The sequence below is a fragment of the Hyperolius riggenbachi genome, chromosome 1, assembly GCF_040937935.1.
Source record: "Hyperolius riggenbachi isolate aHypRig1 chromosome 1, aHypRig1.pri, whole genome shotgun sequence".
Lineage (NCBI taxonomy): Eukaryota > Metazoa > Chordata > Amphibia > Anura > Hyperoliidae > Hyperolius > Hyperolius riggenbachi.
The window spans coordinates 417,790,748-417,807,191 of record NC_090646.1 but is presented as its reverse complement, the minus strand read 5'-3'; the positions used below and the strand labels follow the sequence as shown (position 1 = coordinate 417,807,191).

Here is a 16,444-nt window from a genome sequence, read left to right as displayed (position 1 = left end):
TGCCCAGCTAGCTTTAAAGGGGTTCTTTCGCGAATGAGGAAAAAAAAAAAAGAAAAAGTGGGTTATGCATAAACTATTAAACATCCTTCTAAAATAGTGTAACAAGTTTTTTTTTTAAAATGATCATCAATACAGCATGTATTGTAAATAGTGACAGATGACGGCTGGGAGGCTAATCCATTTGTTATGGTTGTGAAAAGAGAGTAAATAAAAACCACCCCTAACTGCTGCCTACAGTAGTTTTCAGTGGTATAACCCACTTCTAGCAGGAATCGCCGTTATAACCCTAATAGCTGAGCTCCGCTGAGCTGCTCAATATGTGTTTACATTGTTGCTAGGCAACCAGACCCCGGGAGACTCGATTGTGAAAAGAGTCATAAGCTGCTGAGAGAATCAGTCCCATCTACACCATATGATTCTTTGGCAGATTCAATTCAATTTGATTCAATTCATTGATATGATTTGATTCAATCTGACATGTCCGATAAATTGAATCGAATCATGAATCGGACATGTCAGATTGAATCAAATCAAATCAATGAATCAAATCAAATTGAATCAAATCTGACAAAGAATCATATGGTGTAGATGGGACCGATTCTCTCAGCAGCTTATGACTTTTCACAATCGAGTCTCTGCACCGGGGTCTGGTTGCCTAGCAACAATGTAAACACATATTCAGCAGCTCAGCTATTATAGCTGTTAGGGATGATTCCTGCTAGAAGTGGGTTATACCACTAAAAACTATGTAGGCAGCAGTTATGGTTGTAAAAAAAAGTTAAAAAAAAACCACCCCTAACAAATGGATTAGCCTCCCAGTCCTTCATACGTCACTGTTTACATTACATGTTGTATTGATGAAACCATTCATTTTTTTTTTAAAAACTTTTTACACTATTTTAGAAGGATGTTTAATAGTTTATGCATAAACCACTTTTTATTTTTTTCCTCATTCGCGAAAGAACCCCTTTTAACATTTTTACCATTAGCTCTCTTGTCTTACTCCTTTCTCACCTCATGTATATACTGCAATACCTTTTACCACCCACCAACTGGAAAAATGGTAACATAGTGAGAAAAGTAGTATCTATAGTATATGTTTTGAAAACTCATCAACAAGAATGAAAAATGGGTACAAGTTACTTTTAAGCTGAGATGTGTGACAAAGGAGATATTACTAAATACTGCATTCACTTCATAGTTCCAGTTTTTCCACATTATAATTAAAAGCAGTTGTGAATTAACATTTGCAAATATATATTTTTTGTAACACTTTACTACAGCAGTCATTACTCCTCACTTACAAAATTAACTTGGGTGCACCAACATTTACGCACAGCTATTTCTGGAGCACTTTTGATGCTTTCTACATGTTAAAACAAGAAGGCGAGACGATATGTCATACCTAAAACAAGCTGGTAGCTTAAAGAGACACTGAAGTGAAAAAAAAATTATGATATGATTTGTATGTGTAGTACAGCTAAGAAATAAAACATTAAGATCAGATACATCAGTCTAATTGTTTCCAGTACAGGAAGAGTTAAGAAACTCCAGTTGTTATCTCTATGCAAAAAAGCAATTAAAAGTCGTGGAGAGGGCTGTTATCTGACTTTTATTATCTCAAGTGTTATTGAACTATTTACTTTTTCTCTGCTAGAGGAGAGGTCATTAGTTCACAGACTGCTCTGAAAGAATCATTTTGAATGCTGAGTGTTGTGTAATCTGCACATATTATAGAATGATGCAATGTGAGAAAAAACACTATATACCTGAAAATAAAAAATATGAGAATATTTTCTTTGCTGCTAAACTTCTAGTAATTATTCATAGTACACAACCAATTCATTATATCATTTTTTTTTCGCTTCAGTGTCTCTTTAAGGGCCGGTTTCCATTAGAAGCCAGGGTTGTTTCAATTTAGCCATGTTCTGCTGATTCGGTAGGCCGTGCCATGCATAGCTATAGTGATTCGGCTGCGTAGTGCAGAAAACTGCAGGTTTTGTGGAGTCCATACCTCAGAACTAAATAAGTATGGCTGATGTACACTGGATGTTAAAAACTGATGAATGACCCTTAAGGCGCGTACACACGCCATACCGCCGCAAACGATGGGTCATTCAGAAACAGCCTTATCAGTCTGCCAACAGCGCGTACACACATGGTACTGTCGGCTGAGCGCCCGCCCAGCGGGAGGGTCTGACGGACCAGTAGTTTGCGGCGGTATGGCATGTGTACGCGCCTTTAGAAACACATGAGCCTCAATTCACTAAGATCATGCTGGTGATAATAAGGCAAGAAGAAAACAAAAAAAAAACCAAAAAAACGTACCACACATTAATCCGTATTTCTAGTGTTAATTCACAGATAAGTTTTCACAGTGAGAGAGTTATCTTATCACTTCTGTCCTTAAAGGGAACCTTAAAGCGCAGCCCTGCCACGCGTATCTTTTCATCGCGTTCCCCCCTGCAATAGCGGGGACGCCAAGAAAGGATACGCGTGCCAGGGCTGCGCTGGCGTCGACTTAGAAGTCTACGGCACGGAACGGAGCTGGCGGCAGGAGAACGGCGGCTCGGGCAGGACTGGCGCGGGACAGGGCGGCTGCTGGGGGCTTGGGGAAGCCCCAGGTAAGGGAAACTATGTGTCTAAATAAAGTTTACAGTTCCGCTTTAACTGAGAGGGATATGGATGTCTCCTTTTTTAACAATACCAGTTGCCTGGCAGTCCTGATCTCTTTGGCTGCAGTAGTGGCTGAATCACACACATGAAACAAGCATGCAGCTAATCCAGTCAGGGCACATGATCTGCATGCTTGTTGAGGGGCTGTGGATAAAAGTATTAGACACACAGGATCAACAGGAGAGCCAGGCAACTGGTATTATTTTAAAAGGAAAAATCTATATCCTTCTCAGTTTAGGTGCAGTTAATTAACGGCCTAACTTTAGAATTCTGTAGTTATTTTAAAGATTGAAACGTTAACTTTAGAGATCTCTCCTTAACTTAAAGACAGAAGAGTTAACTTTAGGTTTGCCTGAGGTAAATTGTTTAGTGAATACTATATGCCTCATCACCATGGTGATAACACTAGAAACAGCTCAGAAATTTTATTAAAGACAGGAGATAAGCTTAGTGAATTGAGGCCATGATCGTTAAGAAAAAACCCTGCAGAAATATCTAGCAGTTCGAGAAAGATCAGGGATTTACAGTAACATCCATTTTCCATGAGTCATGCCCAAATAAAAACATTTCACGTTTATTAAGTGTTATAGAAACAAGATGAGTTCTTTTTTCTGATGTCTTCTTCAAAACAATGGGTATATCAGAATCAGAATCTTTTATTTTGCCAAGCACAACAGGGTAGTGCCCAGAATTGGGCTTGGCGTACAATACCAATACAAACATTGTGCGCAACATCGACCAGTGGCCGACACGTTTCATGGAGGCTTCCTCAGAGGCTCTACAGGATATACAACTTCATAGGAATAATATTCCAGTCTAGTAGGCATACATAAAAACATATCAAAATTTGGAGTCATTGCTGTTTGAAAGTGAAAGAACACTAGTCGACGTCCTCCAACAACCATATGGAAAGAAGATGGCCTGATTTACTGTACATTTTCTCCAAATTCCCCAGATCTCAAAACAAATTGAGTTCATGAAGGACTTACATTACAACTTAGGAATTGAAGATTTTTAGTCCAACATTTTGGTGGCAGGTACCAAAATACAGCCTCAGAAGTCTTGTCATGCCCATACCTCCACAGGTGAGTAGAGATGATCAATGAGATGCAAATTCTTCTGAAATTATGCTACTTTTTATGCAAATATATATGCAGTTTGAAAATGGACCAATCAATTTAAACCCAAGTTTAAATTAATAAATTTGTATCAACTCAGAAGAATTTGCATATTTGTGATCATCCCTACAGGTCAGAGCTGCTTTGGTGGTCTCATGGGGAACCTACTCAATATAAGACAAGTGGTTATGCTGGTTTGGCAAGTGAGGTTATGTGATTAAAGGAAGCATGTATCTGTATCGGAATTCTCCAATAGAAGTAAAATGCCTGTTTTAGGTCTCCTGTTTTTTAGCCTGTTGTAAATCCAGTGTTTTTTTCTTAACCCTTTAGCAATTGTTGCTTCTAAATAAAGGGGAGTAAGAGAAGATGAGGTATAAGTGTGTTGGCAGTGTGGGGGGTAAGAGGGAGTTGTTTTCTTCCACTTTCTCAGGACTTTGTTTTGTAACTTTAAAAAAAAAAAAATTGTCAGGGAAGCGTAACTCAAAGTTAATATAAAACATGTGCTCTAAGCATTTTACTTGCTCAGGGCCTTTAAAGTGACACTGAAGTCTCTTAAAAATCCTACAACAAATTATTTTAAACCGCCGCATCCCCGCCACTGTACACTATCTAAATCCCCCAAACTCACCCTCCCTCTCCCCTGCAAAATCCACGACTTTCTTGGTCATGGATTTTGCTGCTGTTGGATGCAGAGCTATGAGCTGCAGCTCTGCCTCCATGCACGTCTATCAGCGGCGGATCTCCACCTCTCCCGCCCCTCTCAGTGAAGGAAGACAGAGGGGCGGGGGAGAGGCGGCGATCCGGGCTGACAGACGCACTGAGAGGCAGAGCTGCGGCTCATAGCTCTGCCTCTCACGGAAGCGCTGCCCGGATTGCCCCCCAGGGAGTTTGGGGGGATTTAGATAGTGTACAGCGGCGGGAATGCGGCGGTTTAGGTAGAGCTAATATGGGATTGTTATAAAATGAGGATTTTTTAAAGACTTCAGATTCTTTTTAACTTCTGATTAGGATACAGTTTACTACTATGCCTTGTTTTATAACACTCATCAGATTTGCAAAGCTTAAAAAAGAACCACAAAAGATTTGCCAGAATATAACTGGCTTTGCCGATTTTTTTTCCTCTTAGGGCCCGTTCACACTGCACGCGTTTCCAGCCGCGTTTTGGAAACGCGTGCAGGTGGCCAAAACGCACGACATCAGACATTGCATAGAGTGCAATGTCTGATGTTCACACTGAATGCGTTCCGGACCTGTGCGGTCCGGGAACGCATGCTGCACGCAGATTTTGCAAAAACGCGTGGCTGTCCCATTCACTTTTCAGTGATGGGATCAGCCACGCAACGCACACAAACACGGATGGCCATGCGTTCGTACGCGTTGTGGTCCGCACGCGTTCCGCACGCATGGCCATCCGCATTTCTGATCTGAACGGGCCCTAAGTGTTTCTATATGGAGAGACCTTTTATGCTCCTTTATCTAAGGCCTTAACCAAATGTTTGTTGATTGTCACCCAATACGATTTCTAATTAGATACATGGTTAGCATTCCCCCTTTGTGGCACAAGGGTGCCAGGACACCATCTCTATGGAGTTTGTTTGTTCTTCCAGATTGTGCATCAGTTTCCTATGGCATCTCAGCTTTCCTTTAACACTAAAAAAAGCATAGTGGTAGGTAAATAGGTTCCCAAAAACACTTTCTACTTCTAATAAACTATTCTTAGGCCCTGGTCAATCTCCATTGCAGTTCATAGTAATAACACGCGAGTTATACAACGGACCACTGTGAACTTAGCCTTAAAGGAATGGTCAGGCAAAAAAAAAATGGAGTTTCACTTACCTGGGGCTTTTACCAGCCCCATGCAGCCATCCTGTGCCCTCATAGTCACTCACTGCTGCTCCAGTCCCCCGCCGCCAGCTAGTTTTTTGCCGCCCTCGGGGTCGGCGGGCCGCATTGTGTACATTTTTACGCAGTCCTGCTGGTGCAGGAACATTAACAATACATTTTTATGCGTTAGCGATGCAATGCCTAAAAATTCACGCATTGCACTAATGTATGTGCTAATGTTCCTGCACCAGCGGTAATGCGTAAAAATGTACGCAATGCGGCCCGCCGACCTCGAGGTCAGCAAAAACGAAACTAGCTGACAGCGGGGGACTGGAGCAGCAGTGAGAGACTATGAGGGCACAGGATGGCTGTATGGGGCTGGTAGAAGCCCCAGGTAAGTGAAATTATTTTTTGTCTGATAATTCCTTTAAAGAGAACCCGAGGTGGGTTTTACAAATCCTAATTGCATACAGAGGCTGGGTCTGCATATAATGCCCAGCCTCTGTTGCTATATTATCTCCCCCCAGGCCCCCCTTGCGCTCTGCTGTGCCCCCCAAAGTAAACCGCCATGCTAGCAACACACAGCGTGTCGCCAGCAGGCTGTTTACATGTATACTGTCATTCTCGCCGCTCCCCGGCCTCTATGTCGCCGCTCCCCACCCGCCTCCCTTCCCTCCCCGCTTATTGGAGGGAAGGGACGTGGGCGGGTAGTGGCGACATAGAGGCCGGGGAGCGGCGAGAATGACAGTATACATGTAAACAGCCTACTGGCGACACGCTGTGTGTTGCTAGCATGGCGGTTTACTTTGGGGGGCACAGCAGAGCGCAAGGGGGGCCTGGGGGGAGATAATATAGCAACAGAGGCTGGGCATTATATGCAGACCCAGCCTCTGTATGCAATTAGGATTTGTAAAACTCACCTCGAGTTCTCTTTAACTACTCTAAGACCGCTCCACGCCAATGGGCGTGGCCGCGGTAGCAGCCCCAGGACAGTCTAACGCCAATTGGCGTCAGGTCCTGGAGCCAGCTACTGAAGCAGATCGCACACGGTGCGCGCACATCTCCTTCTCGGGGGTGGAGCTCCACCCCCTCATCAGTCTCCGAGCGGCGATACTGTTAAGACGGCGTGATCGCCGTCTATTTACTTAGTGCAGCGCTGCAATCAGCATCAGCGCTGCCCTGGGGGACAAGAGAGCGATCGGCTCTCATAGTCAGAAGCCTATGACAGCTGATCGCCAGGATTGGCCGGCTGGGGGGAGGGCTGGGGTTTGCTGTAAAAAAAAAAGAAAAGAAAAGAAAAACATTAATGAAAAAAGCAAAAGCACACACAAATATTTATTTAAAAAAAATAAACAACTGGGTGGCGATCAGACCCCACCAACAGAGAGCTCTGTTGGTGGGGGGAAAAGGAGGGGAGAATCACTCCTGTGCTGTGGTGTGCGGCCCTGCAGCTTGGCCTTAAAGCTGCAGTGGCCATTTTAGTAAAATTAGCCTGGTCTTTAGGGGGGTTTACCACTGTGGTCCTCAAGTGGTTAAGGTGCCCACTTATGACACAATCTTGAGTGTAAAGTCTTACCAAAAATATCAAATCATTAATGGACACCTTTAGAATGTAATAGGGACATTAGATTAAATGCCTCACTGACAAAACTATTAGTGATCTTCACTGTGCTCTATGAAGCACTGCAGAAAAGGTGGCAGTGTCCAATAAATGTATAATATTGGTCAGGTAACAGTAACGCTTGTGAAAGGTACCCCCTGTCCTGCAGAGCCTTTCCTACTTAGGTTTAAAAGCGATCAGCCACAATGGAGTTTTGTATTCTCCTGTAGCACACAGGCTGCCATTTCTCTCCACTCCCTCCTCCCCTGAGGCAAGCTTGCATGTCTGAGCACAGTAAAAGTAAACAGATTAGACAGCAGATGCCTTGATTTTCCAGAACTTGCAGAGACCACGGGTTAATAGAGTCCAAGCAAGAAACCGTGTTCACAAAATTAAAGATTTACACAGGACTGATCAGAGCCTGGGAAACCAAACAGACCAGCAACAGCAAAGGAAATTATCAATATTATTGTATATAGCACCATCTTCCTCTGACGATGTGCAAAGGAAAAAAGTAATAAGTACGCAATACAGAGTTTGTAGACAAACAATAATTATTCCAGTGGCCCATATGCAATTCACTTTTTCTCCTGAGTTTTCACCTAGGAGATCATATTTCATCTTTGCATTAAAATACCCTTTTAGGTCTTTGCAATGGAAAAACTACCAAAAAGTAGGTGAAAAGCTATCAAAATTATTTTGAGTATTTTTTTTTTTTTGCTTGCTGGTAGTTTAAATAGAAATTTGACAACTTTGAAAATATCACCTAGGAAACAACTCAGGAGAAAAGGTGAATTGCATATGGGCCAATGTGTCTAACAAAGTGCACAGCAGATTTCACCAAACAAAAGCTGAAGAGAACATTATTTTACCAATTTACAAAATCGTCTTTATTTTGTCCCTGCGGATTATAAAGATTAGAGTATTTACTGGGATACTGTGGAAATACTTTTTCACAATAGTTTCATAAGCTCAGTGAATGGGTGTGTTTAGTTTAGTATGACACACGCTCTTTGGCATACTGCTAAAAAGTTTCCATGGGAGGAAACCACAGAAATGTATGAACTTATACCAATTTTGAACTTCGTGCTTATTTAATGTAGCGGTTAGTACTGTTTTTGTCTGTGTCTAACACTGCCTTTCGTTCTTGCAATTTACCATTGACAATATCTAACAAAGTCCACACACTGTACTGTAAGTCCACATCTGATTATACAGTTAGCTCAAGCAAAGTTTCTAAAGGGTGCGGAGGCTGCAACTACAGATGCTACTTATTTCTAAAAAGCAAAATACAGTGACATTTTACTTACGGGTATGAGGTTGGCCTCTGATCTGTGGGAAGAAATGCTGAGCCGAAGAATGCAGCTTTGGGCTTATGATTTTACAAGTAGGTGCTAAGCCACACCTAGCAACAGAGGGAGCGTTTCTTCAGTGCTTTCATTGGCTGTTCAATTTTGATGAAGACATCTACAACTCCCAGGGAAGTATTGCCAAATCTAGTTCCTCATCTCATGATTCCTATTGTAAATGAATTCCTGCATATACCTGGTAATATATTGCTATAACTGCTGTTCTTACTATAAAATATACAGCAGGAAGGAGTTTATAGAAAGGTATGATTAGAAAATGCTACCTGGAGCAGAGAATGTTCGATGTTCGAGGGTTATTCAGAAAGTAACAGCTGTGTTCAATTAAAAAAAACATTTTATTTACACTATCTTATTCCACACAATCGCCTCCTTTACTTAAAGAGAACCTGTACTGAGTAAAAATATTTAAAATAAACACATGAGGTAACTTCAAATGAACATTACATAGTTACCTTGCCATCGGTTCCTCTCAGAAGCTCACCATTTTCTTCTGGCAATAATCCCGTCCAGTTCTGACAATATTTTGTCAGATCTGAAATATATCAGTTGCTGTCAGTAAAATATCAGTTGCTGTCAGTTATAGCTGAGAGGAAAACTGATGTACCAGGTAATGCCGATGTTTCCCTATGGCTCAAGTGGGCGATGTTACAGTTTAACTGTGTGCTGATCAGAAAGCGGTTATGGGTAATGGCCATTTTCAAAATGGAGGACGGAAAATTTCCTTGATCACAGTGAACAAACAGGACGCGGGACAGGAGAAAGACACTGAGGAGTAGACTACATGCAAGGTAAGTATGGCCTGTGTATGCTTATTTTGACTTTTAATTTTCAGTTCAGGTTTTATTTAAGCATGCATTATATCAGGTCTTAAGGATTGATTGTAATAGCATCCTACTCCTGGCCCATGGGTAGGATAATTTGATTGAGAGGGGGTGACGATTTCATGTGAATGCTGAGGAACAAACAGTTAACTGCATTCTGCAGTCAAGTGACAAGTGGTGCAGAGAGAAGGTTAATCTGAGAAATTCAAATAGTGCATTTAGTTATGGAGAATGGAGGTCTCCCTGGAAAAATGCAGGGCAGATTAGAACAAAAACACACACAAAAAAACAAAACAAAGCAACTTATCACCTGTTTTACCCAGTAATAACAGGAGTCTCTGGCATACAATTGAAAGATGCTTTTGCTGGGTTTCCCATAAGAAGAAAGTAGTATGTATTTGACTGGTGCTCCACCACAGCTTGTTTACTGACAATTGTGCATATTGACCTTAAGAAGTGGTCCAACCCGCAAAATGCATCATACATAATAAACTTCTACTTAGGCTGGGCGCTTTTCTCTTAAACATTTTTTATTATTATTATTTTAACTGGCACCTCTGAGCAATGTTAAGTGGTCCACCTTGGTTGGATGGTAGTTTTCTTCCATCTGTGTCGCTTTTGGAGAGCTACTACCAAGAGGAATATCCAGGGGTTATAAGATTTTGTGATCCACAAGTTGTCGGGCTGGTTGCCTACAGGTGACCCCCCCAATTGAATATTTTTGCTCAACCTTTAATCAAAATTACTACACTAAAAGTGGCTCATATTTTGTCTTTGAGAGATCTCAAGAGTCTATCTTCTCCTTTAAGGTTAGGGTCAGGCATAAGTGGAATGAGAATGTGCAATGAGAATGTTAGGAATAAAGGGAACCAGAGGCTGCCATAATTATTTCCTTTTCTACAATGCAAATTTCCTAGCTGTCCCCATAATAATTTCTCTACAGGCAATCATGACCCTGCTCTCCTCAACTACCACAGTGCTGCAGGAAAATCCCAAACATGGGGTGGGACACAGCAGAGCTACAACATGCCATCACAGCTTTTTAGAAACTGGAGTGACAGTAGCCAATGAGGAGAGGAGGGTGGAATCAAACAGTTGAGGGGCAGAGAATAGGGAGGCAACTCAGGGGGTAAGAACCACTCCTGCCTTTCTCTACTTCAGCCTGGCTATGGGTAGTCTGCATACTCCAGGTAACACCACTTATCAACCTACTTTGGCAGGACCGGGCCCATATGTACCCACAACCCTCCTCAGCAGTTGCATGGGAAAATGTTCTCTTCACCCCATTTCACCATTTCAAATTACTTACCTTGTTTATTAGAATTGAAAAGCTCAGCTGCTCCAAACTAAGAAGTAGGTGGTTTATTACTAAAATTAATTCCCGTAGCCTAATTCAGACAATGATGTATAGATAGATGAGGCGCCCCTTCCCCTATCTTACCGGCAATTTCAAAGTGTTTCCGGCCAGCAGTGCCTGAATCTTCAGAGATGAATAGAAATAGAATGGCTGTTCGGCTGGGAGATTCTATGGGACACATGAAAGGGAGAGGAAGCAGGACCTGCACAGTACATCCTCTCTAATGCTGGGAACACAAAAAAAAAAAAATTCAGTCGATTCTCCATGCAATAGATTTACCATTCGATCCTCTACTCGATTCTCTTATCTTCCGCTCGTTTTTCTGACGGAATTTATCAATCGAATGCATCTATCGGAACGATTCTACCGCAAATACAAAAAGTGTGTTCCCAGCATAAGCTCTAAACTCCGGACAATTAAAATTAGCTTGATTGCCAGCTGGAGTTTCTGATCTCTCTTACCTCTTGTCTTTCAAGTGTACGTGTCTCTTCCCAGCACCCCCCCCCCCCCCCCCTCTTCCACTGCCATCTCCTTCATCTGAAACCGAATGGCTTCTTTTCTCAGCATATTCTTCCCAAACAGGGCAGAGAAAGCCAGCAGTCCTAGTGAGATCTCCTTATCCTCCCTACCTCTCAATCTCCCCCACCGTGCCCCCCCCCACCTTTCTTATGTACGCCATTTCTCTATCCCACTTCCCTCGTCTAATTTTTATGCATTTTCTCCGTCTCTCCCACAAAGTTTCCATTTATTCAATTATTTATTCTCGTTCTCTCCCTCTTTCTCATATCTTCTGCAGCACTTTACAGAGTACATAGTCATGCCACTGATTGATTGTTCTCAGAGGAGCTCACAATCTAAACCTACCATAGTCGTAGTCTAATGTCCTACCATATTATGTGTTTATATAGCACTGACATCTTCTGCTGCACTTTACAGAATACATAGCCATGTCACTGACTGTCCTCGGAGAAGCTCACAATCAAATACTAACAGTGATAGTCTAATGTTATACCATGTTCTATATTTATATAGCGCTGACATGTTCTGCAACACTTTACAGAGTACACAGTCATGTCACTGGCTGTCCTCAGAGGGGTTTACAATCTAATCCTACCATAGCCATAATCTGTTTTCATGTAAGAGTGAACAGAGGCGCCAGCAGAATAAAAGGTTGTAAAAGGCTTAAAATCCCTCAGGAGGTGGTGGTGGACTCGCCTCCCTGAAGCAGACAAGATACCGTCAGTTTTATGACAACAAGTTTATTAATATACTCCAAAACAAACAGTGCAACCTGTTTCACAGGTATGTTCCCGCTTCCTCAGGCAATAAACAGATAGGAGTACACTGTAAAGACAGAGACAGATAGCGTGTCCTTAGACCAATGTATATGTGTGCTGATGATTTTTAGTGTATAGTTATGTTAATGTGAATAATGGGTAAACAATGCTGTGGTTAGAGGTATATTGGGATAGGCGGTGAGGGGCTGTGAGGCTATTGTTATAAGAGTAAAAATCGTAGTGAAAAAAGAGGGGTGGGGGAGAAGGGAGGAAAAAAAGGGGTGGGGACTATTAGGGCTGGGGGGGGGGGGGGGGCTGGGTCAGGGTTTAGAGAGAAAATAAGGGTGTACTGGTTAAGGGCACTGCCTTTGGCACAGGAGACCAGGATTCGAATCCTGGCTAGGGTCAGTACCTATTTAGTAAGGAGTTTAAGGCAAGACTCCCTAATATTGCTGGGTGGCCTGAGCACATCCCAGTGGCTGCAGTTCCTGAGCGGTTTGAGTCCAACAGGGGCAAAGTGCTGTACAAATGTTCGGATTATTAGCTGTATAGGATGCATGTTGCTGCCCCCAAGTGGTTATTTTTTTAGACTGCTTGGGGAAATAAAGTTTAGATAACAAATATTCATTCTAACAGACAAAGTGCATATTGGTGCATCTTTGCACCGTAAAACACTGGAGGCATAAAGGACAATTAATCGTTGACATACAAAGATATAATAAAAGTCTACATATAAAAAAATAAATATAATATAGGACATATGAAATTGTAGTAAAAAAATGTACAAGTATAAATAGAAAATAATATATATAAAAAAGTGTATAAGATGAAGTTTAATTTAAAAGAGAGGACCATTAAAAGAAACTAGTATTGGATGAGTATTAATTAATTTTTTCCAGTTCGTTGAGACCAGAAGCGTATCTGGGCAAAATAGCACTTATGGCAAACACTGAAATTGCGCCCACCCCCCCCCCACACACACACATGGTCAGAGCCCCCTTCCCCAGTAAAAGCAGCATTCTTTCTCACATTCATGGTTGTCTGGTTAAGTTATACCTTATACTGTACACATTGGGGGTAGCAGAGATCAGCAGACACTGCAGCTCATTTACGATCAATACAGGTAAATAGTAACAGCTTATACAGTACATACTGGGGTTGCAGAGATCAGTACACACTGCAGCTAGTTTACTATCAGCACAGGCACAAAGTAACAACGTATACAGTACATACTGGAGGTAGCAGAGATCAGCACACACTGCAGCCAGGTTGCTATCAATACAGGCACATGGGAGCCCACCTCTGTGATTACTGTATATTAACCAAACTTTTCTACTGTAGGGGAGGATGGGGGTTATTAGCCATGCTATATGGGGGTAAAGGAGGGATGCAACACTGGATACAAGGGAGGAGGGAAGGTCCCCATAAAACGGGAAACATCTCTATATACAGACTATGTATATTAGTTTTGTGATGTGCATGTACACAAATTATATATATTTATATGCTTATGTAAATATATATAATTTGTGTGCATGCACATCACAAAGACACACATACATTTACACACATACATACATACACACACCATACATTTATACTACGCATAGTCAGATACACCACACATACAGCACACACATACAAGAAGCAATTTATGCACGGATCCATATACATGCACACACATACAAGCAGCCATTCACACACGGATCCATGCATCAGCACACACATACAAGCAGCCGGATCCATGCATCAGCACACAAATACAAGCAGCCGGATCCATGCATCAGCACACACATACAAGCAGCCGGATCCATGCATCGGCACACACATACAAGCAGCCAGATCAATGCATCGGCACACATATACAAGCAGCCAGATCCATGCATCGGCACACACATACAAGCAGCCAGATCCATGCATCGGCACACACATACAAGCAGCCAGATCCATGCATCGGCCCACACATACAAGCAGCCAGATCCATGCATCGGCACACACATACAAGCAGCCAGATCCATGCATCGGCACACACATACAAGCAGCCAGATCCATGCATCGGCACACACATACAAGCAGCCAGATCCATGCATCGGCACACACATACAAGCAGCCAGATCCATGCATCAGCACACACATACAAGCAGCCAGATCCATGCATCAGCACATACATATACAAGCAGCCATTCACACACGGATCCATGCATCAGCACACACATACAAGCAGCCAGATCTATGCATCAGCACATACATACAAGCAGCCAGATCCATGCATCAGCACACACCTATGGCAAACACTAAAATTGCGCCCCCCCCCCCCCCCCCCCACACACACACACACACACACGGTCAGAGCCCCCTTCCCCAGTAAAAGCAGTATTCTTTCTCACATTCATGGTTGTCTGGTTAAGTTATACCTTATACTGTACACACTGGGGGTAGCAGAGATCAGCAGACACTGCAGCTCATTTACGATCAATACAGGTAAATAGTAACAGCTTATACAGTACATACTGGGGTTGCAGAGATCAGGACACACTGCAGCTAGTTTACTATCAGCACAGGCACAAAGTAACAATGTATACAGTACATACTGGAGGTAGCAGAGATCAGCACACACTGCAGCCAGGTTGCTATCAATACAGGCACATGGGAGCCCACCTCTGTGATTACTGTATATTAACCAAACTTTTCTACTGTAGGGGAGGATGGGGGTTATTAGCCATGCTATATGGGGGTAAAGGAGGGATGCAACACTGGATACAAGGGAGGAGGGAAGGTCCCCATAAAGGGGGAAACATCTCTATATACAGACTATGTATATTAGTTTTGTGATGTGCATGTACACAAATTATATATATTTATATACTTATGTAAATATATATAATTTGTGTGCATGCACATCACAAAGACACACATACATTTACACACATACATACATACACACACCATACATTTATACTACGCATAGTCAGATACACCACACATACAGCACACACATACAAGAAGCAATTTATGCACGGATCCATATACATGCACACACATACAAGCAGCCATTCACACAGGGATCCATGCATCAGCACACACATACAAGCAGCCAGATCCATGCATCAGCACACACATACAAGCAGCCAGATCCATGCATCAGCACACACATACAAGCAGCCAGATCCATGCATCAGCACACACATACAAGCAGCCAGATCCATGCATCAGCACACACATACAAGCAGCCAGATCCATGCATCAGCACACACATACAAGCAGCCAGATCCATGCATCAGCACACACATACAAGCAGCCAGATCCATGCATCAGCACACACATACAAGCAGCCAGATCCATGCATCAGCACACACATACAAGCAGCCAGATCCATGCATCGGTAAAAACACACATACAAGCAGCCAGATCCATGCATCGGCACACACATACAAACAGCCAGATCCATGCATCGCCACACACATACAAGCAGCCAGATCCATGCATCGGCACACACATACAAGCAGCCAGATCCATGCATCGGCACACACATACAAGCAGCCAGATCCATGCATCGGCACACACATACAAGCAGCCAGATCCATGCATCGGCACACACATACAAGCAGCCAGATCCATGCATCGGCACACACATACAAGCAGCCAGATCCATGCATCAGCACACACATACAAGCAGCCAGATCCATGCATCGGCACACACATACAAGCAGAAATATATAAAACAGATAAAACTGCGCTTAGGACTATAAGAACATCCACACAATAACGTGGGTCGCGTACACACTATTGCTGTGATAGACAATATAAACAAGGTTATTTTCAAATGTCCGCGCTCACAGTTAAAAGAACTACATAGGGGTTAAATGACCTCAAAAATGGGACAAACCCAAACCAGTCCAAAAAGTCCTGCGCTGGAGTCCACCGTGTACTGAAGCCTTTACTCCTTGCAGTCAGAAACTTTCACGTCAGGTGCATGTAAAAAGCATAAAAAGAAAGGACATAGCGTAAATCTGCATACACTGTTGTCAATTCCAACACCACATCCCAGTGTTTAAAACTCTGTCACCTCAGCCCACTCACAGGTGCCAGGACACCCCCCCCCCCCCACGTGCCCGCACTCACCCTAGCAACCTCCTGTATCCCGGAGGTAGGTGTACCAGCTTAGGGGGTTAATACTCATGTAGCAGGTTCAGCTTGATATCCTCCAAACAGTCACTGAAACTAGAGAGCGCCAATATAGTGTAAAACCAACTATGTTTTAATAAGTAAAAAGTATTGCACTCACAAGTATAGGTGGTTAACTAGCGTATAACACAGATGTGGTCCCCGGGTAACCGCTCTGCAAGACGCCGTCTCGGATCCGCGTTAGCCACACTATCCTGTTCCGTCCTCCGGCTCACC

The 16,444-nt window shown here is 42.8% G+C and overlaps 1 protein-coding gene across 2 annotated transcripts in view; it reads right to left on the bottom strand.

Annotated features, from left to right (window-relative positions):
* LOC137518513 (annexin A1-like) overlaps positions 1-16,444 on the bottom strand; it is a 97,659-nt gene that overhangs the window by 72,477 nt on the left and 8,738 nt on the right. Inside the window, exon 2 of one of the 2 annotated variants that reach the window (XM_068236485.1) lies at positions 8,529-8,623. The exons of the other annotated variant lie outside the window; for it this stretch is intronic. Within the exon in view, the coding sequence (XP_068092586.1) occupies positions 8,529-8,623 (95 nt within the window). The remainder of the gene's footprint in view (positions 1-8,528; positions 8,624-16,444) is intronic. 2 annotated transcript variants of the gene reach the window in all.